Source organism: Lactuca serriola, chromosome 6, assembly GCF_051521515.1.
Source record: "Lactuca serriola cultivar US96UC23 chromosome 6, Lser_US96UC23_V15, whole genome shotgun sequence".
NCBI classification, from domain to species: Eukaryota; Viridiplantae; Streptophyta; class Magnoliopsida; order Asterales; family Asteraceae; genus Lactuca; species Lactuca serriola.
This window is the reverse complement of record NC_136413.1, coordinates 188,005,902-188,033,151: the sequence shown is the minus strand read 5'-3', so window position 1 is coordinate 188,033,151 and position 27,250 is coordinate 188,005,902. Positions and strand designations below refer to the sequence as shown.

The following is a 27,250-nucleotide window of genomic DNA, read 5'->3' as shown; positions in this document are numbered from 1 at the left end:
CGAGGGAAAAGCTAAGTTTTTATTTTTAATGCATTTTATCTGATAACCCTTTCTATAGTTTCTATGATCCATGTCCAACCATGAGTCTAGATCTTGCAAAGATTTCTACATAATATTGTTATTTTGAAATGGTCATTGGTAAAAAATATTGTGTTTCCCTGGTGTTGGTTCATAATTTTGTTCATAGAGTTGTGGTTTTGTAGGAAAGGTCATGAGGATCTTTATTTCTACCTTTTAAGCATATTGACTAACAATTTGAAGTTTTTTGTAGGCAAATAATCTTAAAAAATATGGGAAAGATGAAGAAGGTTGTATAGCTTTCATTAGGCATTGGAAAGCTTATTCCAAGTTCACCTTTAGTATAGATTTTACTCATGTAAGACTTTCAAAATTGGACAATGTCATGAAATTAAAGAAAATGTCGCTTATAAATTTCATCTATTAACTAATTAATTTTGCAAGTTTTGTCAAAGGTTGTAGTCCACACTTGCATTCATAACATTTGTACTCCCACCTAATAGGGCTATTTATACATGAAATATTGAGTTCCTTTTCACTGAGGTATGGTATGGTGAGAAACTATTTGCACTCAAATTATGATAATTTAACTTAATATTGCTTAGTTGATAACAATTTGTATTGTTTGTTGGAGCTTAGAGGCATGCACAATGTAATATATGTTTTCTGCTTTTATGTGTATGCGGATTTGAAATTAAAAGAACTAATCAATTTTGATTTGTTGGTATATATGTGGATGTTACAACAGTTAAGGCCTTAAGGGAAAGGAGCCAATGTAAAATTTAATGTGCTTTTGGAAAAACTGGAAGCCTCTAAGCATCGAGTATGTAAGCAACAACAACAATAGGGCTTTCCAAAGTCCCCATAACAAACTCCAACAATATCTTCAATATTTACTGCCTCCCAAGATGAGGGGTAAATCCGTCCAAAACTAAAAAATATATATATATATTTTTTTAACATTTGCATGTAATGCAAATTGTAGTGACAAACTATCAGAGATGATGGGCAAATATACCCAAAAACAAATTCATATGATCCCCAACATCTTCAAGCAACACTAACCAGACCTAATCTTTATTTTTATACTTCAATTTAAACCATTTAAATTCAACTTTTTTTATGCAACACAAATTATAGTTCCAGACCATCAACACAATGGACAAAATTGTAATTAGGGGCTCTGATGTTATACAGTGTAGATTGCAGTTCCATTATTGTGGGCATTATTATGTTTGACATTGTATTTACAAAAAGCTGTTTAACAAGAACATGAAAATATATTGTGAGTGTTCCCACTCAATTTGTTCGGAATCTAAACTATGAAATGTAAGATGATACTACAAGAAATATGGACACACGAGGCTTACAAAAAGATGGTTATAAATGAATAGTGTGTTAGTCTTTCGCATTTTTAACATATTTGTAACGTATTTGAATTTTAATTTTCAGTCGTTAGTTTTAATATTTGTTTAATTAGTTTTAGTACATTTTCCATCATTATATATAAATACTAAATGGCTAAAATTATTGTTAACGAACAAGGGTGCTAACCATGTATTTTTTATTTTAATTAAGTTGAAACAACATTGTATTAAAGACTAAAAGATTATAAAAATCAACGTGCTTTGTATATTAAGAGATAATTTAAATACAATAATATATTATTTTATCTATTTTTATATGGATATTATTGTTTTTTTAAAGGGTAAACTAATATTTTCTTGATTACCATCTATATTTTAAATGAGACTTAATGTAACTCACAAGATTTTTAAATATACATATTTTTAATTTTTATTGATTTTGTTTTTACTAACATTTTTTTTATAATTATCTAGATATAGTAACTATTGAAACGTAACGTCAAGTATAAGCTTCAGATCTATGATGAGATTTTTAGATACATGAAGATTAATATTAAAGTATTAAGAAATACCATTTAAAATTTTAAACTAATATTTTATAATTTAATCTAATAAATATATTTTGAAAATGACAATTTGCAACAAACATGCATCAATACCATCAATATTTTCCTTTGTTCCTTCCACTCTTATTTGCTTCTTTAACTCTCTCTAATTACATCACAACCGACGAACAAAAACTCTAGCACTCATCATTGCATCCCACTCTTTTGTGCAAAAAACATAATTGCTTCTATAAACTAATTTCTGAAAGAGATTATTCGCACCCGTCGCTTAGTGCGGGTAAATGACTAGTTTATATATAGCGAAGAGTTATATGGAAAACAAAAAAACCCTAAAAATCATAAAAATACATTAAAAAAAATACCTAGACATCATAATTTTTTTTTTTAACTTTACACATAAAAAACCACAGTTTTTTTTTTTTTTTTTTTTTTTTTTTTTTTTTTTTTTAAATATTAAATATTGCTGAAAGAAATAAAAGATCATTTTTTTTTCAAATTTTTTCAGCGATTTTGTGTTAAAAGGTGTGATTATTTCAAAAAAAAAATTCAAAAAAAAGTTTTGTGATCTGTAAGTATTTTTTTATTATGTATTTTTAGTTTTTTTTTAGGGTTTTTGTTTTCCATAAAACATAAACCCTCCCCCATATCTCTCTCTCTATCTCTCTCTCTCTCTCTATATATATATATATATATATATATATATATATATATATATATAGGTTCAGGTTCATTTGAGACAATTCTAATTTTGTGAGACCGTGAGACCAAAAATCTAAAAATAATTTTAAAATGCAAAATAAATGGAAAAATCCAAAAATTCTTTTTTTAAATATTATTTTCGGAACTTGAATTAACTAAAAGAAAAAATTCCGTTTTTTTTTGAAAAATACGTGAAATATTCTAAATAAAATATTACACTGACATATTCTACAAAATATTTTAAAATGCAAAATAAATGGAAAAATCTAAAAATTATTTTTTTAAATATAATTTTCGGAACTTGAATTAACTAAAAGAAATAAAAAAAATAAAAAAAATCCTATTTTTTTTTAAAATACGTGAAATATTCTAAAGAGAATATTACACTGTACATATTCTAAAAATAATTTTAAAATGCAAAATAAATGGAAAAATCAAAAAATTCTTTTTTTTTTTTAAATATTATTTTCGGAACTTGAATTAACTAAAAAAATAAAAAAATAAAAAAATGCGTCTCACGGTCTGACAAAATTAGGTCGTCTCACATGAACCTAACCCTATATATATATATATATATATATATATATATATATATATATATATATATATATATATATATATTAGATTGCCATAATCACCTAGTTAATTACTCAATTTTCTTAAATATATTATTATAAAAAATTATTTTAGTTATGAAAATATTTAATAACCACTATAAATATTAAATATGTTTATTATAACCAAGATAAATATCCATTAGATTGCCATAATCACCTAGTTATTTACTCCATTTTCTTAAATATATTATTGTAAAAATATTTTAGTTATTAAAATATTTAATAACCAAGATAAATATTAAATATGTTTATTATAAGCAAGATAAATATTAAATATTTTAATAGCATTGCTACAAGAGTCGGTCCGAGGGAGTGATGATTCCCTTTCTGTTTCATATTTTAATTTCCGTGAAAGATTTTGCGGGTCGTGTTATTAATTTAATATTTAATATAAAATATAAATAAATATAAAAATAGACAGCGATATCGAACTGCAAAAGGGGATACCAATTACCATTACCCCCACCCCACCCACTTTATCAAGAACAAGGACGGATCCAAAATCGCGAATAACAGAAAACCCTAGCCCCTTCCCCCGTCCCCCTCCTCTCTTAGCCGCGAATTCCCTCTCTTTCTCTCTACACAACCAACCAACCAACCAACCAACCAACTTTATCAAGATCCTGCCCTGTGTGACCAATTTGAAGATAGGGTTAGGGGTTTTCAAAATTAGGGTTAGGGTTACGAATAATTTTTGTTGACAAATGGAATGCTGCATGGACGGTGGTGGTTTGATGAAATGACCAAAGGACCATGTCAGGGGCTGAGGAAGATGATGGGTAGAAGTGCCAACGGAGGTTGCGGCACTGAGGAAAAACATTGCCCAGTTTCTACTTCTAGGGTTCCGACCAAGTTTTCACCGGTAGATAAAGACGCACCACTGGCTCGACTAGTAGGGATTGATTTTTACGCGCAGGCTTGTAAGGCCCTTGCTGTTCTTTCTCCTTTTGATTTGGAGGATGGTCAGAAGAAGAGCTCAGCTATTGTATCGACGCTTCCTGGTGGTTTGGCAACCTGTTTGTCCAAACATTCTGATAGTCGTAAACGCCATAAGAAGTCCCATTTGGGCTCAGACACCAAGAAAAACAAGTCCTCTTCCAGACAGGAGAAATCTCGTGGGACCACCGTTTGGTCTGAAACAGAGGATTACTTTAGGGAATTGAAGGTGGATGATATTGAGAGGTTAAATGATGCTTCTTCTTTTAGGGACAACAAGTTTATTTCAATTCCGTATCCTGGAAATAATAACGAAACAAATAATCATAGTGGGGTGGTTGTTGCTGCTGGGGAGGAGCAGGATGCTAACCACTTCATGGAAGTAGATGACACAGGTGCTAATGAAATTTCAAATAACCAACAAGAAGATGACACTGCCTGTTCTTTACCACAATCCTCTAGTGGAGTAGAATGGCTTTTAGGTTCTCGAAGTAAGATATATCTGACATCTGAGCGCCCTTCTAAGAAGCGAAAAATCTTGGGTGGCGAAGCAGGCTTAGAAAAGCTATTTGTTGCTCTTCCAGTTAAAGACCATGACCAAGGGCCATCTACATCCTGTCATTATTGCAGCCTGGGCGACACAGGCAACCAGTTGAACAGATTGATTGTTTGCACGTCTTGTGGTGTAGCAGTACATCAGAGATGTTATGGTGTGCAACAAGACGATGAAGCTGGTTGTTGGGTATGTTCTTGGTGTAGACTGAAGAGGGATGAAGATAAAAGCACCGATAGCCATTGCCTGCTTTGCCCACAGCAGGGTGGTGCTCTAAAGCCTGTGCGCAAGAGAGGTGCTGGGAATGATGAGGGTGGTCTCATGGAGTTTGCTCATTTGTTTTGTTGTCAGTGGATGCCTGAGGTCTACATAGAAGACACCAAAAGCATGGAGCCGATAATGAACATTGAGGGTATCAAGGAGACGCAGAAGAAGTTAATTTGTTATATATGCAAGGTGAAGTGTGGTGCCTGTGTTCGTTGCAGTTATGGTATGTTGTCACTTGTCACATCAGTTTCACTCTTCCTTTTTCAATGGTGCAGTAGTACATCATATGATTGAAGTTTGTCTATTGTTGTTACATATGCATACTATAACTGCAATGCAATAATTCTTTCAGCAGTAAATTTTGGCACTATAGTATATCCAAAGTTCCAAACGATTCTATCAGGCTTTGTGTTTCTACCTGTTCTATGTGGAGTGTACTTGGGGATTTAAATTAATTAAAGGGAATACTACATGTTTGACTACATCCTAAACTCTTGGTCTAATCTGGTTTATTTGTGTATATTGATCTTCAAAAGACGATGCTCTGTCTCCCTTACTAAAGTTAGGGCATATAAATGGAAAAAAAAAACAAACTATTTTGGCCTAGCATTTTTATTTCGACTTGTATGTATTTGAAGGCCGCAAATTAAAGGGTAATGTGTGCAAGTAAAGGGTAATTTGTGCAAAAAACAAGATTTGCAAAGTCAAATTTATGTATTTTTGTAACATATTGAACAATCATTGATTCTAATTAGCAAACAAATCTCAGTATCTGCCAAATATCAACTACATAACTTGATCTATTGGGATTGTAGAATGCTGTGAAGAGTGAAGCTGTATGCTTTTCTTTCACTTTTACTGTGCTTAAAAAATATGATAACCAGCTTGAACAATTCCAGCCTATAGAATAAAGAAAACTAGACTTACAAGTTGAGAAAAAGTAGCATTACTGTTGAGTTTTTCAGGGCAAATATTATAATATATAGATACAGTGACATATAATATGATTATGAAACAACATTATAAAGGAAGGGTTGTGCATAAAGTATGTGCAATTTTCGCAAGATTAATTACAATAGAAAATATATAACCCCCTGCATATTATTTCATTAAAAGTTAACTATAATATCTTTCATTTTTGGTACTTCAATAGGATCTTGTCGAACTTCTTTCCATCCTGTATGTGCAAGGGAAGCAAAGCACAGAATGGAAATCTGGGGGAAATTCGGATGTGATGATGTAAGTTCATTCATCCTCCATTGAAACTAGAACAAAAAAGTCTCTGTTGCCACAATTATTATACATCAAAACCTGTTGTGAAATGCTTTCTTTTCACCTTTTTCTTTTTGCTAATTTACATAGGTTGAGTTACGAGCTTTTTGCTTAAAGCATTCTGGACCCCAAAAAGATCATAGCCCACATCTGGAAAACCTTTCTGTAGGAGTTGAAGATGTGAAAGTGAATGATTATTCTAATTTCACTCTACTTCTGAAGAAGGTACAATAAATATTTTCGAAACATATCCTTCTTAAAAACTTCATGTGTAACAACTCTACCCTTGATTCTGTAGTTGATTGAACGAGGAAAAGTCAATTTGAAAGATGTGGCTTCAGAGATTAATGTTTCTGCTAACTTGTTGGCATCAAATCTTGCTGTAATGCCATATTTATCTCTTAGCAATATCATATGAAAGATTCTGAGATGAAGAACTTTGTTTTATGGGATTCTTGGTTATTGCAGGATGACAGCTTGCCTCCTGACTTGCATGGAAGAATAGTCAAATGGCTAAAAAGCCATGCTCATGTTGGTGGGTTGCAGAAAAACTTGAAGCTTAAACTTATGTCTCCATGCATATCCAAGGTTGAGAAAGAATCTGTAGCATTAGAAAACAATGTGGGGAATTCTCCTGTTAAGTCAGCACCACATTGGAGGAGAACTAAAGGAAATATTAGGGTTTTGAAGGATAACAGTCTTATATTGTCTCTTAAAAGGAGTTCTGGAGATGATGGGGTTGTTATGGATGGGGATAAAAATGGTGGACTTGAGGAGTCTTCTCCAGATTCTAAAGAAAAGGTTCTCACATATTTACAGAATCAACTTTGTAATCTTATGTTGATGATTATAGAATGTTGGTGGCTTTGAGCATCTAACAATAACTTTTTACTTTTTTTTTCCTGCAGATATCAGCAGAATCCTGTCCTGCTTCTGATCTGTTGGTCAATAATTCTGACAGTGGTCAAACTGAGGCTATAGAATCTAAGTGTGATACCAGGGTGAATTCCAATCTTGGGAACCATGATTGTTTGAATGCTATGAATGACACCTCTGATACCATGTAAGTCTGGAAATTTAATCATTGCAACTTACTAAGTATCAAAATAAGAAGGTTGGATGTTTTAGTGTACTTTATTTATTTTGTATGACTTGTACCAATATCTAGATATCTGGTAATGCAGTAGAACAGAAGCTTTACATGATTCGTATGTCCATCCACTTATACTCCTGCAAAATCAAGTTTTGTCCAAAATCAATGCTGACAAAGAAGACGCCTTACCATGCATTTCCCAAAATCAAAATTCACCCTCTACTGAGTCGAGTTGTGACTCAGACAAAACTAAGCTCATAAACATGTCTCCGATTGATGAATTGGAAGGAGAACTGGTTTACTATCAGCATCACCTACTTTGCAATGCAGTTTCAAGAAAACACCTAAGTGGTCTCTTTCTTTATCCTCTTCTGCATTTAGGGATTTTACATCTTCATCTTGCAGTGCCAAATTCGTTAACTTTGAGATGATGTTTTTTTTTTATTGTGTAGATGATTTGATTTCAAAGGTGATCAAGATTCTTCCAGAAGAGATTGAGACACTAAGAAAACGAAACTGGGATGCTGTGTTGGTGAGCCAATATCTTTCTGAGCTTAGAGAAGTCAAGAAACAGGGGAGAAAAGAGAGAAGGCACAAGGAAGCCCAGGCTGTTCTTGCAGCTGCAACTGCTGCTGCTGCAGCTTCTTCCAGGCTTTCATCTTTCAGGAAAGATACACTTGAAGAATCCGCTCACCATGAGGTAGTTGACTCTCATTTTGTTAAATAATAGTAGAGTTAAATGCAACAAGTATTGATGTACTTTCATTGTCTTAATGAAATTTAATGATTCTTATATTGTGTTCAGAATAAGTTGAAGATAAAAGCTTTTGGAGGAAGATCTGCAGTTCATGCACAACCAAAGGAAACACACCCGAAATTGTCTGTAATGTGGACCCCACCTGAAATGAACATTGATTCTTCACCATCAAGTTTAGATTACAAAGGGCATTCTAGGGTTTGTGACGTTTGCAGACGGGAGGAAACAGTTTTGAATCCAGTTATTATATGTTCTAGTTGCAAGGTCAGCTTAACCTTAAATACTGGAAATGAACAGTTTTTTAATCTTTTTTTCTATATTTCCCTGTTTATCCTCCTAACTGTATTTAAATATTTTATCTGGTAACAACAGGTTGCAGTTCACATAGATTGTTATCGTAGTGTCAAAGATTCTACAGGTCCATGGTTCTGTGAGTTATGTGAAGATTCATCGTCTTCTAGAAGCAGGGGGGTCCCATCTTTCAGTTACTCAGAGAAGCTGTCTCGTGTGGCGGAATGTTGCTTATGTGGTGGCACTACTGGTGCTTTTAGGAAGTCAACTGATGGTCAATGGGTCCATGCCTTCTGTGCTGAGGTAATATATTCTTTGATTATGATTCTTACTTGTGTTCCTTTTGTATTATATGGTGATTAATATATAGATTTTTTCTTTTTTCTGATTTTTTGGTGTAGTGGGTTCTAGAATCAACTTTCAGAAGGGGACAGCTGAAACCCATTCAGGGCATGGTATGTGTAGTGTATAATAAATGTTTATTTAGAGGAAACTAGTGCACCTATCAAGTGAATTAAAGATCCTGCTTGGATATGACTAGTTTAATGCAAGAAATAACTACATACTTTTTATACAATTTTCATTGCTATAATTGGGTTAACTTTCCAAAGAAAAATGTCCTAATAGGAAAAAGGTTGAAAGTAAAATGCTGCAATAGGGAGAAACAAAAGCAGATTGCTAAGATGCACAAATAAATGAAAGTACATTGAATTTAGTCCCTAGATATTATAATCTGTGTTGTCTTATGTTCATGTCATGTGTCAATTCCAGGAGACAATCTCCAGAGGGAACGATGTTTGCCTTGTTTGCAGCCGCAAAGTTGGCGCCTGTATAAAGGTTGTTGAAGAGATTAATAAGAGTTTTCTCAATCTCAATTTTTTTTTTCCTTTTTCTTTGGACTTTAATTTTAATAATTAATCGTATCCTATAGTGCAATTATGGTCACTGTCAAAGCACATTTCATCCCACTTGTGGCAAGAGTGCTGGCTTCTTCATGAACGTGAGAACTAGTGGTGGAAAAATACAACACAAGGCTTACTGTGAGAAGCACAGCCAGGTGGAGAGGACAAAGGTAATAATATATTATTATTATTAATATTTACCATAATATCACTCAGTGTCGACCTTGTTATTCTGTTTCTATTTTTTGATACTATTTTCTAAGTATACCTTATTTGCTGTTTATTCTAGGCCGAGACTCAAAAACATGGAGTAGAAGAATGGAATTCCCTCAAGAAAGTCAGGGTAAGTTACATTGCTGTTTATAAAAAACATTATTTGAATCCAAAATCATGATTTTTTTTTCGCAGGTTGAATTAGAGAGATTACGCCTCATCTGTGAAAGAATCATCAGACGTGAGAAATTGAAGGTAAAGCCACATTGTTTGCTGCTTATACATACACACATACACTAACTAACTGATGGGATTCCATTGATGATTGCAGCGTGAATTGGTGATTTGTTCACATGACATGCTTCGTTGGAACAGGGAGTCAGTATCTTCATCTTCATCATCATGTATAATACCCCCCCGTGGGGTTTGCACTGGTTTTGTGTCGCCAGATGTCAGTTCAGAATCTGCTACAACTTCCTTAAGAGGAGGATACACAAACAGCTACAAATCATGCAGTGAAACCATCATCCAAAGATCCGATGACATCACAATCGACAGCACCACCACCGTTGCCGGAAAACGCCGAATTAGGTTTCCCATTGCGGCAATGGACAACGATCAAAAAACAGACGACAGTTCAACCTCTCAAATCTTTACACAGGTCCCTTCTGTGAATGTAAGGCCGATGCTTTCTGGAAAACAAATCCCAATTAGACCCTCATCTGTGGCTTCCCGGATTTCTACCTCTACTGATGATGGGGACAAGTTTTTCCGGCATGGAAAGGTAAATATAAAATACTTGTTTTAGTACAAAAGACGTAAATGCCCTTCCCTTGATGCTTGGAAATTTGAAATTGTGGTGGACAGCATACAGAGACTTTTGAGAAAGAGCTGGTGATGACATCAGATCAAGCAACCATGAGGAACCAACGCTTGCCAAAAGGATTTGTTTATGTTCCAATTCGTGTCCTCTCAAATGAGAATGAGAATGAGAATGAAACAGTTCCTGCTGCTGTGGCCCCCACACCCAAAGTAGCATCCGCATCGTCTGAGGAAAATTCAGGACAAGATGGATAGATATATAAGACCCTTTGGGTCATCACAGGTTTTTTTTTTGGACAACTTTTCTCGTGGTTTGCAGATGAAGGGAAAAGGGGATTAAAAGTTGTGCTTTTTTATTTTTCTGATGATGTTGTATATTCATTCTCATTGGGAAGAGAGAAGAGAAGAGAAGAAACCTGTACAGTATTATGATGAAGTGAGTGGGTTTTGTTGATTTGTTGTAGTGGTTGGTGGTGGTGGTACTTTTAGATTTTTTTTTTTTGGTTGGTTGGTTATTGTAATGTTATAGAAAGATATTGGCTGCAGGCTGCAGTGCAGTTGTAAAGTGGTGTACATAGAGAGATAAGATGATACTAGTGCTATAGTGATCAGATCATAGCAATTGCACAACATAAGAAAAAACAAAAGAGAGCATTTCTTTTTCTCTTGTTTCTCCTCCGCATTGTTTCTCAATGGTTTTAATTTGACTGAAGCAGCATAGGTTTTCTAGGGCTATCTTTTCATCATCCATTCATGTCTTCTGAAAGGAAAACAGATTGTGAATGAATCTCTTCACGTTGTTTTAAAGTTTTTGTCATCCAAAACCTCACCAAGTTCAACGTATAATTTGGAAATCTCCGATACAAACCATTGTCAGCAAATTATGTGTTGGGTTTGTGTTGCTTAATGTTGTCTGGTTTATGTCTCCAGTTTATCCATTTTAGATTAAAGTCCGCATCAACCCAGTTTGAGATTTTATGAACAGGAGAAAACACATTTACATTTATTCTGAGCTTGCCTTTATACATACATACACATTTACACCCCTAATCTCCAATTGCTTCTCTCTAAATCCTATAAACATTCCTTTGATCATTTGCTTCATTTTAATTACTTCAATATGCTATCACCAACATTACTTACAATCCTAATTCAATTTTTGACAACTTTCTAGATAACCAACAAACTTATATATCGATGTCGCCTCTCAATGCCAATTGGTGGTTTACACGAATAACACACCCGACTTCAAGTTCAACACTGACTCACAATCTGAGGTTCCCCAAAGTACTTGCTAACATGGTAAGTTTCATGATCCAAACATGTCGCTGAAACATGATACTTCTTAGGGGCAAAGTGGCATACCCCAGTTGGAATTGCCAAAAATCAACCTTGAGCGGATATATCGTTGTCCTTAAAAAACGTCATTAAATTCTTTTCAAATGCAAATTTATATAAAAGTTCATCAATCACATATTTAAAGTCCATTAATCCAATTTTATATCAAGTTTATCAACAAGAATAGCCGAATTTATTCGATTTTGACCTTCATTAACTTTGAAACTCTTTTATCTATAAAGCAACTCACTAGAAGATGTTAATATACAAGTAGAGAATGAAGCAAATAACATAGTCTTTTTTTCCTTTATCTTCAAATTCCCTCATTAATACAACATCAAATCAAACACCCCTTACCTTAAGCATTACTTCAGTGTAAGATGGTGCATCATCCTTCTTTGGGCTCAACCCACCCGTACTAAACTTGCGCACCAACATGGTGAAACACGGTACTAATACAACATATAATATGCCCAAGATAAACGGGGCCATAACGAACCACCCCAACAACTGCACATATTTGTCAACAAGTTATCAATCAAATTAATAAAGCCGCATCTGCTACACCTGACATGACATGATAGAACAGAAGGATGAGACAAAAAATTGCAAGTTTTGTCTCATTGACATCAGTATCAGTATCAGGCAGTCTGTCTTGTCTTGTGTAACAAGTGGGACCTAAGGGAATAAGATTACAATGTTGAACTTACCGCGTGAGCAATGCTTAGTAGGATCTCCTTTGAAGCTTTTCCGGTCAATACCTTCTTTAAAGCATCGGAGGTTAAAGAGAAATGATCTCCACCCGTGAGATATTCACCAAAGCGTAAGAACACTATCATCAAACTATACACATATATCAGAACACTGCATATCATAGCTTTTAACAATTATCAACTACTTTCATTGTCCCATAGAAATTATAACGCTTTCTCTTTATGCCATGTCCATATAGATTGTAATTTTCCATTCTTGGAAAGTTTTCATGTTAACATTACCTGTTTGCCTTGATCCTTATTACAATTTAGACTGGTAGTACTAATTTTGGTTTATATTAGATACTTGACAAATAGTCAAACAATTTTATTAGACTATTAGCAAGAAATGTCCCTCTATCAAGATTAAGAGCATTCCAAACACCTCATCAATTCCATTACAAGAAGTGTAAAAAACAGATTCAAATAAATAACCTTTTTTTGCAAAGTAATTGTTTAGAGAAATTAATAATAATACTTGACCTTAGTTCTATTGGAGTAGCAACAAAATTGGCCAGCATCACAGTGGGAGCATTGATAGAAGTTCCAAGCACTGCTATTGCCAATACACAGAGAAACATAGTCACTCCTGTTGTGAGGAAAAAACACACATCATAATTAGGATTTGATTTCACTACATAATCATTAAAATTGAAATTGATTTATTTCTGTAAAAGTTGAATCAAGAGCATACCAACAACTGGAAACACTCCACATGTAATGCCAAGAGCTGTAGAGAATGCCAATTGCTTAGGCTCTGCTCCCCTAAAACCAAAGTGCAATATTATCAATAATTTTGACACCAATACCTGTCATCTTTGAGAGTTAAGTATGGAAGTCTTCAAAGATTACCCTAATTTTGCAAATCGATTGTTTCTATGATGAGAACCAATGATTTCCCATGGATCGATTCATTTTGTTAATTGCAGCAAGGGTATAAGTCTTTGAATTCGTTCTAAATTTTAATCTTTAACAGTACTTGTAATTCATATATAGACCTTGAAATCAAACACATTTCCTGTCAATTTGGGGATATTATCTTCAAAACTCATGCATATCAAGGATATTTGAGAGTGCAGGTTACAAAATGACAGCTATAATTGAAATTTAAGAATGTTTACTGTGTTGAGATCTTACAGCATCAAGTTAAATTTAGTCTAAATGAAGCAAAATAGCACAACATCAAGATAACCTGTAACAGATTTCTTCGGAAAAAAATAGAAATGATCACATAAACGCAAAAAGAAAGCGCAGAAAATTAACCTGCTAAGGATTTCCACAAAGGGCTCGACGACCTTCTTGTTTAACCATGTGCCGACTCCTTGTAATCCAGACCTTCTAAGCAGATCCGCCATTGCTAAAAACTAATATAATTTATGCTAGTTCGTTTTGCTTTGAAGTTCTTCTTAGATCGATGAATCAAACATGAGACCAAATGTTTGTTTCTTAATCAAAACACGCGGTTTTCAATCAAACGACTGATTGACTTTAAAAATGATCGCGACGAAAGCGTCGAATTTGAATTCAGATTGGATGAACCGACTTCTTCTATACCTACAATTTCACAAAGAATAAGAGTATAGTAAACGTAAACCTCTCTGTAAAGTCGGTCGATTTCTTTGAATCTTTTCTCGATCCAGTTGGGTTTTGTGTTTGGATTTTCTTTATTTATTCTTTGTTGCTTTTCATTAATAAATCAATAATCGAATCTTTGCGTCGCATTCCATTGGGCCATAATGTTCGTCTGGCAGACGAAAATATTGTAGTTTTATGTTTAGCCCTTATATTTGTGCCATGTTTACAAAACCATCCCTTGACTGATTCTCTAGTTTGATAAGCGGTGTGTAGTGTGGTTTTTGATTTCCATTTGGTATGCAAATGATGCGGTTTTGGTTTATTGTAAAATCGTCTCAATTATAAATTTATAATTGAACTGAACCAGTATATGTAATGAGTATATACAAAGTTTAAAACTATTACATAGAATATGTAATTAGATAATTAGTTAAAATCAAATAATGCTATGCTTATCCTTATTGGTGGTAGTTATGGTTCATTTGAGATGTTAGAAGGTAAGAAACTATTATTGGATAACCCTTTCATTTTGGAGCAAATAGTTCTATTAAAATATTATAATAATTTGAAAGTTGGAACACATAGAATAAACAAATGGACCAACTAAACCAAAAAAAACTATAATTTGTTAGCTAACAATGACATTTTCTCTAAAAAAAATTCTACCATGACCGGTTGTCGATTTATTTAACGGATAAAACCCCAAATGTATAAACAGCTACAAGGTTTTTGTTATTTATGTTGAAAAAATAAAATTATACCTTAATCGTTAATGAACTGAATATATAAAAAAATTAATATTTTCATAAAAATTCAATTATTATTCTTACAAAACAACATGCATCAACGTATAAAAGTCCACTTATTATATCAATAAGTTCCTAACACAGTCAAAAGCATGCATAAAAATATAAGAAAAATACAAGTTTATCATTAGTTGGCTCGTAACCACTCGGTTGAATAATTCATCATCAAGATTATCTCTACAATTACTCCATCCATGGAGTTTTGAGGGAGGACAAAATAGAGTTTTGAGGGAGGACAAAATAGGCAGCTGCAAATGGCCTAATTTTTTTGTTATATTATATATGTATATATATTTATTTAAAAATAAAAAACTTATAATAGCAATGGTGTTTTTTTTTTGGCTCGTCCAAAACATTTGAAGATATTTAAATCCTTAGGATCAATCCGGACTCCATGTATTGAATAACGTCAACAGTGCAAATATGTCATAGGCTTGTTTACAAAATAGCGTATCATTTATCAACACTTCATTTAAATATATTTTTGTCACATCATCAAGATATTTAATTGGATATTCTATTAGATCTCAACATATTAGAAAAACTTATTATAATGTATCATATTATGTAATCAAATTTTAAACACAAAATTTCATAAATGGTACATCCGATTTACAAAAAAAGGGCTTAACTTCAATATTTTTTTTTGTGAATTTCTTTACACAGACAATATTTGCGGTTTTGTTATTGCGTGGTTGGTTTTTATCTATAGTCCCATTAAAAATATAGCATTAAGTGTGTCTGTAAATATTTTACCATTTTTGTTGCTTTTTTATTTTTGTTTTTGTTATTTTATTTCATAAAAGGTCTCACCAGCACCCTATCCCAACCCCTCCCTCCATACTTCCCCTATCTAGCGTTAAGTTACTTCCCCTCTCCCACCACTTTCCCTTTTTAGACCCAACCCTCTAGACCCTTTTAAAAAACTAATTAAAATTCTTGGCTACCAAGCGAAAAGTCCTCAAAAAAATAAAGGAAACTTAGAAATCAATTGCATTACAAGAGTCAATTTCTTCAAATAATGATATGCTCTACGTATCATCTTGCTTTTACACAAAATAATAGATTGAAAACGATGACACTTGCCGATAACGTATTCACTAAACAAAGAGACACTTTGTATGTCACTTTCAATGATTTGAATACAATTTCCTCCATGTTTATAATGAACGTGACCTACAAGTTTCATTGTAGAACGTGACTGTGATAATAACAACACCATCTCAAACTTCGAACATATATATCACAAATAGAAATCAAATTCTTTGATTCATTTGTATTGGGGAACACGATTCTTAGCCATAAGTTTTCTTAAACTTGAACTGATCGTATGAGATTCTAATTTTCGGCTAACACATCATTTTTCATCGTGTGAGATTCCATAAACCGATCAATCCCATATTAAACAGATTTCATCATTTTGAATATGTATACGAAGCCGAAAAGATAAAAATAAATTCTCAAGATCATTAGGACTTGTGGGTGTACTCCCACCACACCATACAATGAGGATGTTGCGAGATTAAGGGGTATGCAGACTACGGTAACACCTTTTGTGTTGGAATCCTAAGTCATGTAGGACCTTGGAGACCAAACAATCAATAAATATGACAAGTTGGTCATGTTTCCTAATTGTAATCTTATTCTACAAGTTGGTAGTTTAGGAGTATATATATGTATAGATACCGAGATATGGTTTGTACACAAAACACAATATAGGTTTTGAGCTATTTTCCTATTAATCAAAGAGATATTTTGATTATCTGTGTTTTCTAACTTGAATTGGTATCAGAGCTTGAGTCAAGAAGCTGTGAGATCAAATTCTTTATCTGTTGACAAGCAAGGCCAACATGACTGATGCAGGGGGTGAGGGAGGATCAGCTCCTGTGATTGTGAAGGAAACTGGGTCAACTTCAGTTGCTTGTCCCATGTTGAATTCCACAAATTACACGGTCTGGTCACTGAGAATGAAGGTAGTCTTAAGAATTCATAAGGCTTGGAGTGTGATTGACCCTGGAACAGAAGAGAATGAAGAAAAAAATTACCTGGCAATTGGATTGTTGTACCAAGCGATACCGGAATCCTTGATTATGCAGTTGGGAGATGTCGATTCAGCAAAAGCCCTCTGGAACTCGATCAAAGCGAGGCACGTTGGAGCCGACCGGGTGAAAGAAGCCAGACTTCAAACCCTAAATTCCGACTTTGACAGATTAATAATGGCAGAGAAAGAATCAATCGACTCCTTCGCCGGGAAATTATCGGAAATCGCCTCTCAATCGGCGTCACTGGGTGAAACCATCGAAGAATCAAAGATGGTGAAGAAGCTACTAAAATCCGCACCGAGGAAGTTTCTTCACATTGTCGCATCACTTGAGCAGGTTCTCGATTTGAAGACAGTCGAATTTGAGGACATCGTCGGACGATTGAAAGCATACGAGGAGAGGGTGAAGGAGGCGGATGAGAGCAGTGAAGGATCTAAAGCGCTGTTTGTCGACGGTGGGAATCAAAGCTGGAGAAGAAAAGGGAAAGCAATTAATCCAGGAACTGGTACGACTGGGAACAATATACACGGGTCGAGTGGATCTGGATCCGGATCCTGTGGGTCTAATATGTCAAGTGGATCTGGGTCTAAAGCAAAACAGGCCCAAAGAAAAACAAATAGTAGTCGATCCAATAGTAAGCCCAATTTCAATTCTGATCCAAATAGTAAACCAAAAAAGGACCGATCCAAAATTATTTGTTACCAGTGCGATAAACCGGGCCACTTCGTGTCTCAATGTCCAGACCGAATCAAAAAATTACAAGAAAGTAATTTTGTTGAATATGACGATACCGACGATGCCGTATTTTTACATGAGACCGTGTTTTTGAATGAAGAGAAGGTGATACCGTCTCGATACGACTCACAAGAAAACGATGTGTGGTATTTGGATAATGGGGCGAGCAATCACATGACGGGGAACCGGTCATTTTTCTCCGAGCTTGACGAAGGCATAACCGGGAGGGTTAAATTTGGAGACAACTCGTGTGTAAAAATCAAGGGAAAAGGTGCTAAACTTTTCCAAGGCAAGAAAGGTCAACAAAGGCTGATGACGGAAATTTACTACATACCGGATCTCAAAAACAATATTATAAGTCTCGGACAAGCAACTGAAGTCGGGTGTGATATTCGAATGAAAGACAACTATTTAACCATGCACGATGCCGATAATTGCCTATTAATGAAAGTACAAAGAACTTCAAACCGCCTTTATAAAATAAAATTACAGATTGGAGTTCCTATTTGCCTTCATTCAAGACTAAGTGAAGATGCGTGGCGATGGCATGCAAGACTTGGGCACATCAATTTCGAGTCAATGAAAAAGATGTCCAAAAAGGGTTTAGTCAAAGGGTTACCGAAATTAGATCATGAGAATCAATTATGTGAATCGTGCTTAGTCGGCAAGCAAACGAGAAAGTCCTTTCCAACCATGACGACATACAAAGCGAAACAACCATTGGAGCTTGTTCACGGAGATTTATGCGGTCCGATCACGCCGGCAACCAAGGGTCAAAATAGGTACATTTTTACACTAATTGATGATTTTTCACGATTTATGTGGATTTATCTCATAAAAGAAAAGAGTGAGGCGTTTACACACTTCAAAAAATTCAAAGCTTTGGTGGAAAATGAAATTGGAAAGCCTTTGAAAGTGTTTAGAAGTGATCGAGGAGGTGAGTTTACCTCTCTCGAGTTTAATTCTTTTTGTGAGCAAAACGGAGTTAAACGCAATCTCACCGCCCCATACTCTCCACAACAAAACGAAATTGTGGAACGAAGAAAACGAACTCTTATGGACATGACACGAAGTATAATGAAGGCAATGCATGTTCCAAACTACTTATGGGGAGAAGCGGTAAATCACTCAACAAATCTAATCAATCGAGTTTACACAAGAGTCCTTGGTGATACAACTCCATACGAAAAGTTGTATAAAAGAAAACCGAATTTAGAAAATGTTCGTATATTTGGGTGTCTAGCACATGCAAAAGTTGAACCGGTTAATCAAAAGAAGTTGGATGCAAGATCAAGACCACTAGTACATGTTGGTTCCGAACCGGGTACGAAAGCTTACCGGTTATTTAACCCGGTAACACAAAAAATAATCGTGAGTCGAGATGTTATTTTTGATGAAACCAAAGGGTGGGATTGGATTAAAGAAGCAGGAATCAACAATGAAGAACCGGGTTCATTCATAATACCATGGGACTATCCAAGAGAAGATGTGAACAACAACCAAGGAAACGATGTAAACAATGATCCAATTGAATCGGATCAAGAGATTGGAGACGGAGCGGATGTACAAGATAATCAACAATCAAGTTCGGTAAATAATAATGTTCAACAAGGAGCTACAAGTCAAAGACCCTCGAGAGCAAGAGTACCTCCAAGACGATTTCAAGATTATGAGCTTGATCTTGACAATCTCGAAGAACTCCTTCTAACAACCAATGACGAGCCGGTATCGGTTGAAGAAGCGAAGAAAGAACCAGAATGGGTCAAGGCCATGGATGCGGAAATCAAGTCAATAAACAAAAATAATACTTGGACTCTTGTGAACAAACCTATGGGGGTGAAGCCAATTGGACTCAAGTGGGTGTTCAAATTAAAGAAAAATGCAGATGGCACCATTAATAAATACAAGGCAAGATTGGTTGCTAAAGGTTACGTGCAACAACCCGGTATTGATTTTCAGGAAGTGTTTGCCCCGGTAGCTCGAATTGAAACTATTCGATTTCTTATAGCCTTAGCAGCTACTCATGGGTGGGAGCTTCACCACTTAGATGTAAAAACAACATTCTTACATGGAGAATTAAAAGAAACTGTTTATGTGTCACAACCGGAAGGCTATATAAAGAAAGGCAACGAACATAAAGTATATCGCCTTACAAAAGCACTATATGGTCTAAGACAAGCACCTCGAGCATGGAACACGAAGCTTGATGGGATTTTGAAGAATATGAAATTTCAAAAGTGCATGAAAGAACCATCGGTGTACCGGAAATGTGAAGGATCTAACTTGCTAATTTTAGCAATTTATGTTGATGACTTATTTGTCACAGGTACAAATTTGAGCATGATCGAGAGGTTCAAATTAGAGATGTCCAAGAACTTTGAGATGTCGGATCTTGGAAGACTAACTTATTACCTTGGCATTGAAGTTAAGCAAGAAGAATCGGGGATTACTATAAACCAAGAAGCATATGCTCAACGCATTTTAAAAGAAGCCGGTTTACATGATTGCAATCCGACCCACATACCGATGGAACCGGGAAATAAATTGTCGAAGGCCGAAGATGAACCCGAAGTCGACCCAACACAATATCGAAAGGTGGTAGGATGCCTTAGATACCTCTTGCAAACAAGACCCGATATGGCATATGCGGTTGGAGTTGTTAGCCGATATATGCAAAGTCCAAGAGAATCACATGGTGGTGCAATCAAACACATTCTAAGGTACTTACGAGGAACAATGGGATACGGAATCAAGTACGAGAGAATGGGACAAAAGCGGCTTATTGGTTATAGTGATAGTAGTCACAATGTTGATCCGGATGACGGGAGAAGCACAACCGGTCACATTTTCTACTATGGGTCATCACCAATTACATGGTGTTCACAAAAGCAAGATACCGTTGCTTTATCATCTTGCGAGGCTGAGTTCATGGAAGCCATAGCGAGTGCATGTCAAGCAATATGGCTTCAAGATTTTCTTGGGGAAATCATGAACAAAGCACAAGAGAAAGTTATTCTTAGAGTTGATAACAAGTCGGCTATCGAACTAACTAAGAATCCCGTTTTTCATGGAAGGAGTAAACACATTCACACGAGGTTTCACTTCATTCGTAATTGTGTCGAAAGGGAACAAGTGGAGGTGGAATACATTCCCAGTGAAGAACAAAGGGCGGATATTCTTACGAAACCATTAGCTCGAACCAAGTTCAAGGAAATGCGGAGCTTGATCGGGGTCGAAGAATTCTCTAGAAGGACTTAGAGATTCGGGGGTGATTGTTGGAATCCTAAGTCACGTAGGAACTTGGAGACCAAGCAATCAATAAATATGGCAAGTTGGTCATGTTTCCTAATTGTAATCTTATTCTACAAGTTGGTAGTTTAGGAGTATATATATGTATAGATACCGATATATGGTTTGTACACAAAACACAATATAGGTTTTGAGCTATTTTCCTATTAATCAAAGAGATATTTTGATTATCTGTGTTTTCTAACTTGAATTTGTTCCTATATAACTGACAATTATTATATTGTGTGTATAAATAAGACATTGACACATTTTGTTCATCATTTCGGTCTTTTATTATATTTATCTTGGTTTGTGTTCTTTAGATTAATATGTATTGTTTTTAACATTAAGAGCAAAATTTTTCTTTTTCTTATGATCTATACAATTTTAAGCATTTCATTTTTTGTTTGTTTGTTGTTGAAGGGCAACCGAGAAGATAAATGCTAAATAAAGTTTGACAAAGAAGATGGTGCAAAGTTCGAATATTTGGAGGTGTTAATGACACATGAGGTGTTGATGAAGAAATCATAAAAAACTATGTTTTTGTACTAACTTTAACAAGAAGTTTGGAATAATCAAAAAGTCTAAAAGATCGTGTATCTTATATGGTTGAAAAACTTTAGATGTATAGTTTAAACGGAAAAAAACAAATTTTTTGGAAGTTTGTAGATGAAGTTATGAGAGACCGTCCAATATACATATATTAGACGATATTTGAAATGTTTTTTTATAAGGAAGTATACAATTTGTATATCTATACTTTTTGATATTAGTATGTCTTTTATTACATTATATAATTAAATAAAATAGTTTTGTTTAATATTTTTATATGTTAATATCAGTTGTACGTTGATAACAATGACATAAATGATTTAATATATCACAAATTCATAATGACTCGATAAGAATTATTGATAAGTTATCAAAAACACAACAATGTTTAAATCTTTATTAACCTAACACAACATTTGATTTTTGTGGTTTTGGCATTGATGAATCCGATAATGAGTCATCTTTTCTTTACATTCATATCATTCAACTTTCAATTTGATATTGATTTTAACGTTTTTGTTCAATTATTATTATTATTATTATTATTATTATTATTTTTTTCTGATTATAACATTTAGTATCCAATGAGTTATGAGCTAAAGGTCAAATATGTCTATGATATCACAATGTAGGTTATAAAAAGCTCGTCATGACTCTAAGGCTTGTACTTGACGCAAAACTTTAACAAAATGCCATCTTAAATCATATATGTATATAAAAATGAATAATAGTAAAAAGTATATATAAAAATATTAACTCAATACAAAATTGTCATCTTAAATCGCGCCTTACAAACAACATGACTCACCATAACTCGTAAAAGGTTGAGGTTTGATATTGCCGCAAAATTACGTCTAACGTTATTTAGAACTTTGATCATAATACAATTTATAAATCTACTTTTAAAATCAATATCCTCGAACCCACATTAACGAGAGCCTATTACGTAGTATAATAATAACACAAATAAGACAAGGAAAACATGACAAGAAATTTGTAATAGGATTGAAGTTGGTTTTTTTTTAATAAACCACATGAACAATTTATATAATTTTGTCAATTTTAAATCGAAAGATTATTCATTGTCATAACGGATAAACTTATAGCAATACATTTTGGTAAAAATATAATTTTTAACATATTACTGTAATATAAAATAAATTTAAAAACAATAAGTTAATTGAAAAGAACAATTAATCCCCTACTATAATAAAGAAACTAGTTGTGAAACTTATATATTACATGAGTTAATTTAAAAAAAAAAGGTTAAATATAAAGATCAAAATATTTGAGAATTTTGAATTTATAAGAATATAAAAAATAAAAAATTATTATGATTGAAATGTTTTTTATTTTTTTAAATTAAAAAAAATAATTTAAACAAATAAAAGAAATTAATGAGATTTAATTTTGGAGAATTTGAAATTAAAATGTAAGTTTATTAATGAAATTGATATCCATTTATTTCTATATTTATTGCAATTATTATATTAAAATATTATATGAAATTTAATAAAATAAAAAAACTAATAAAATGACATGTGGAAAAAGAATTAATTCAAAATAACTATAAAATGACATTTGACAAATTGAATGAGACCGTGACAAATGGCAAAAAAACATTCATTTATTAGAGATGATACTTTAATTGCCCTATGACATCTCCTCAAGGCCCTTCTAGATTTTTTTCGCACCTATTTTACAATCAAGTTAATTTATGAATATACATTATATTTCTTCAAAATCGGAAGTCCACTTGTTATCTCGCCGATAACGTGAAATCCGGATATCATTTTTTATTTCTTCCGTATATCATTCCCTTTCCATTATTGATTGAATTGTCAAACTTACATTGTATTCTTAAATCTCACAGACACACAGAAGAGGAAACTAGGGTTCGAGCATATTCGTTATTAAGGTGCGATTTACATGTTCTTGAATTTTCTGTTTCTTTTGTTTTAGATTAAATTGTATTGTAAGATTAAGGCATGTGTCATCCGATATGTTTGATCTTGGATTTGGGAGAAGTAAGGCTCTGGTTCGATTGTTACATGTTTGATTTGGGTTTTGGTAACCACCATCGCTCCCATACCCTAACATTTAGCAGATGCATTTCTTTTTCTCGATGGGGGATGTGGTTCAAGGCATCTCAAATAACGTCTTTACTCTAAAGATTTCGTTCACATAGATGTAGTGTCTGTTGACATATATGTAGTGTGTATCTCTTTGCTGGAAATTAACAAAAAGGTAAGAGAAACGTTTGATTCGACCTAAATAGATTTGATACTGTAAGCTTAGGTCTTGATGGCACTAGTGGTTTTCTAGTGATCCAATGCTTCGGCAAAGGGGATTCATATACATATGGTTTTAGGCATCAAAATACTTTGACTTGGGTGGATATGGTGCCTCCTATCAATTTGTGGAATTTTTTCTTCAGGTATATATCAATTATAAGCAACCATTTGGGTTATTCTACATATAATCACACTTTCATTTATTTTTCAGCTAGAGCTGTTAGAAAATATGGAAGTTTAGATGGGGAAAAAAAGGCTTCATTATTCCTTCAAAATTCCGATTTGAGGTCTTAGTCCAATTAACTGAGTGGGTAGATGGGGAGTATGAATAAATACATTTCTTTATTGATTTTATGTGATGGTTTCTATACTTTTTTCGGCGGAATGACTCATAGGGAGATAAAACTTGAAAAGGCTGTTGTCGTAGACTATACGTATGCCAATATCTATTATTTGAGTTCACGAAGAGATAAATGTGGTTGCAAGCCAACTAATGATGATATCAAAAGATGATTTTGTTAGAGTTCGACATAGCTTTGAGTTCATTTATTTATTACATCATTGAAATTTCAAATTTTGTGAACATGACATGTACTTTGGAAATTTTACCAATATAGCACTGCGCTTTCATTTCTTTTCCTACTTAAACATTATACTTCAAAAAATATATTCAACCATAACAATGATAATAGCTTTTTATTTGTATGACTTTCTTATATTTGGATAAAGAATTTAAATTACAATACTTTAATAGGAGTAAATGGAAGTAGAATGCTATGAAAAACAAATAAATGCAAGTATGTTGTTATTTCTTACATTTTAACCCCACGTGTTATGCTTTACTGTTTGTGTAACATCCCAAAATTCAAGACCAAAATTTCATTTTTAATTAAGTAATTATAAAACCAATAGTCTGAAAACATCCACAGTGTCATCCCATATCAAAACCAATATGTCAATAGTCAAAACATGTCATAATAACATAACATTAGAGTATAACTCCCAAAGATCTCATGTGCGGAAATCATGGTGTGATGCGCTGCGATCATACCGACTCCTTTCCTTTAGAAGAAGAAGTACCTGAAACCAAAATTGAAAACCATAAGCATGAAGCTTAGTGAGTTTCCACATCATACCACATTCCATACAACAAATACATTGCCAAACATATCTGGGTGTCGGCCACCCCCTCGGTCTATTTCAACCGGATACTGCCGAACATATATGGGTGCTGGCCTCCCCTTCACCGGATACTGGGTCTATTTCACCCCTACCACTACCACATAATATCGTAGCAAATAAGCACACAAAACATAACAGATAGTGGAATACCAGAAAATTATCACAAAGACAATCATCTCTACTACAAACAACTACTAGTGGGCCGATATTGGTGCCTTCGACCCACTCATACAGGAAGGTAACTCACCTCAACTGTGTGTGCCAAAATCGTACTCCACGGATGGCTCGGGACTCCTCTCCTTAAAGCATAAAAAGTCCCCTAGTTAGTTATTGGGTCCAGGTATGACTCTTTTATGGCCCAACTTATGATTGTAACAGCCCAAAATCTCAATAAAAATTTTCATTTTTAAATAACGAATTTCATTTCCATAAGTTATAAAATTCCAATCACAATTGTTTTCAAAACCAAAATATCAGATACATTATTCATAAGATCAGAGTGTCCCCAAATAAAACACCAGAGAGTGCATGCCATGCCATCATGCCGGGCCCTTGCCCTTAGATCTTGAAGTACCTGAAACATCCAACAATCTGTAAGCTAATGCTTAGCGAGTTTCCTCAGAGCATACCCTACATAATCCACATAATAACATAAGCCATATCAATCAAATAAGCAACATAAGCCATGCATATAAACATATAAGGATGCCGTGGAAACCCTCTAGGGCCTTACTCCGGGTGCCAAGGGAACCCCCACATGGTCTTCGCCCAATGCCTCGAGAACCCCCCCGAGGTCTTGACTAGGGATGCCATGGAAACCCTCTAAGGTCTTATACTCTAGTGCCTCGGGAACCCCCCGAGGTCTTTATTTAGGATGCCTTGGAAACCCTCCAAGGTCTTACACCCAAGTGCCTCGGGAACCCCCCGAGGTCTTTCATGCAAATATCACAAAACAAATAGCATACCACATAACATGTAACCAACTAGTATAACACATATCACTACATCACTAGTGAACCACATATCACAAAATGGGCCGACCTTGGTGCCTTCGACCCATTGGTATGGTGAGGAGACTCACCTCTCAAGAAAAACCCTAGTCAACTTGTCGAGTTTACTCAGTATCCTGAAAGCGGGGTAACCCGATCCAACTTGTCGAGTTTTTCCAGTCTTAACCTATTTAGTCCTTTTTAGTCGAATATAAAGCCCCAAACTACAGATCCAGTCCCCTAGGGTTAAGATAACACATAAAGTTGCTAACTTTACATCCATGCAAGGCATCAAAGGGCTAAAAAAACGCTTAAGCAAGCTTATCAAGGGTCTTAGAAAATGAATGAGGGCCAAGACTTGATAAAGTTGGCAAGGTTAAGTCCACAAAGGCCCTGAGATATCTAGATCTGAAGCCAAATCTTCATGTCATGCTCAAGCCCAAGAATAGTCCCAAACTAGGCTAAATAATGGCCATAAACTTTCATAAAAGAAGATCTAAGCAATAAAAGGCCAATGTTTCGACTTTATACCTCTATGTAGTTGCAACACTGGAGGAAATCCAAGATCTACTGCCTTCTACTAAATTTCTCATCTTCAATCTTCTAGTTCCTTTCAAATGAGCACCAAAAGTCACTCTACAAGCTCACACACACAAGAAGGTATAAGGCTCGAACTAGGGTTTCCGCTGGACTGTAAAGACGATAAGGGAGGCCATAATGAGCCACAAGTTCTTTATATAGGGTGCAAAACCCAAAAAATTAGGGTTTTCCTTTCCAGCGTCTACTCGTCGAGTTGGGGCCTTCCAACTCGTCGAGTAGACCCTTCATCCCGTGTCCATAATGATTCCTACTCGACGAGTTAGAGCTCTCCAACTCGTCGAGTCCCAATCTAAAATCCTAAATGTTAGCGAAAAAAATAATACCTGAAACAAGCGTTACACTAATTAATGTTCTAAGGCAAGGTTCCTTAGTCCTTGGCCTAATGGGCCTTTTTCCCCCAAGGCCCAACCCATAATCAAATTAAGACTCAAATCCATTCATTTAAGCTTTAAGGCCCCAATACCATAAATTTTAGTTCTAGGACCAGAGGCCTTACTCCACAATGGGTCATGAGGCCCAACAACTCAGACCTAATAATCTCTTGGAATCGTGTTAGTATGATCGATTAATTATTCAATTTGAATCTAATTGGATCATATTTCATTTCAAGCTTATTTTGATGATCCAATTCATTTTATTCTATTTGAATTCCTTGTCAAGCCCAAATTTCTGATCTGATTACTATTCCTTGCGTTCAATTTTGAGCCCAAAATCGTTGATAAAC

General features: G+C 34.4%; 2 protein-coding genes across 2 annotated transcripts; one reads left to right on the top strand and one right to left on the bottom strand.

The window, feature by feature from the left end:
- The first annotated feature begins 3,714 nt into the window (after positions 1 to 3,714).
- Positions 3,715 to 11,037, top strand: LOC145057583 (PHD finger family protein). Its single transcript, XM_079005448.1, has 17 exons — positions 3,715 to 5,246; positions 6,177 to 6,262; positions 6,386 to 6,520; positions 6,594 to 6,677; positions 6,764 to 7,096; positions 7,204 to 7,358; positions 7,480 to 7,739; positions 7,841 to 8,088; positions 8,194 to 8,409; positions 8,518 to 8,739; positions 8,838 to 8,891; positions 9,208 to 9,273; positions 9,368 to 9,508; positions 9,628 to 9,681; positions 9,747 to 9,806; positions 9,883 to 10,335; positions 10,419 to 11,037. Exons 1-17 carry the CDS (start codon positions 3,977 to 3,979, stop codon positions 10,626 to 10,628), a joined length of 4,047 nt encoding a protein of 1,348 aa, XP_078861574.1. The 5' UTR covers positions 3,715 to 3,976; the 3' UTR covers positions 10,629 to 11,037.
- Positions 11,038 to 11,346: 309 nt separating this feature from the next.
- Positions 11,347 to 14,149, bottom strand: LOC145057584 (uncharacterized). Its single transcript, XM_079005449.1, has 6 exons — positions 13,727 to 14,149; positions 13,158 to 13,228; positions 12,947 to 13,052; positions 12,422 to 12,554; positions 12,069 to 12,221; positions 11,347 to 11,786 (listed from the first exon to the last, which is right to left on the bottom strand). Exons 1-6 carry the CDS (start codon positions 13,816 to 13,818, stop codon positions 11,760 to 11,762), a joined length of 582 nt encoding a protein of 193 aa, XP_078861575.1. The 5' UTR covers positions 13,819 to 14,149; the 3' UTR covers positions 11,347 to 11,759.
- Between the last annotated feature and the right edge of the window lie 13,101 nt (positions 14,150 to 27,250).

Bases quoted from the DNA above. Each gene is read 5' to 3' on its own strand.
- LOC145057583 (XM_079005448.1), top strand. From the start codon at position 3,977: ATGCTGCATGGACGGTGGTGGTTTGATGAAATGACCAAAGGACCATGT. The intron at 8,089-8,193 runs GTAGTTGACTCT...TATTGTGTTCAG, and splicing joins AAGAATCCGCTCACCATGAG to AATAAGTTGAAGATAAAAGC. The intron at 8,740-8,837 runs GTAATATATTCT...TTTTTGGTGTAG, and splicing joins TCCATGCCTTCTGTGCTGAG to TGGGTTCTAGAATCAACTTT.
- LOC145057584 (XM_079005449.1), bottom strand. From the start codon at position 13,818: ATGGCGGATCTGCTTAGAAGGTCTGGATTACAAGGAGTCGGCACATGG. The intron at 13,229-13,726 runs GTTAATTTTCTG...CTTTGGTTTTAG, and splicing joins TTTGTGGAAATCCTTAGCAG to GGGAGCAGAGCCTAAGCAAT. The intron at 13,053-13,157 runs GTATGCTCTTGA...TCCTCACAACAG, and splicing joins TGGAGTGTTTCCAGTTGTTG to GAGTGACTATGTTTCTCTGT.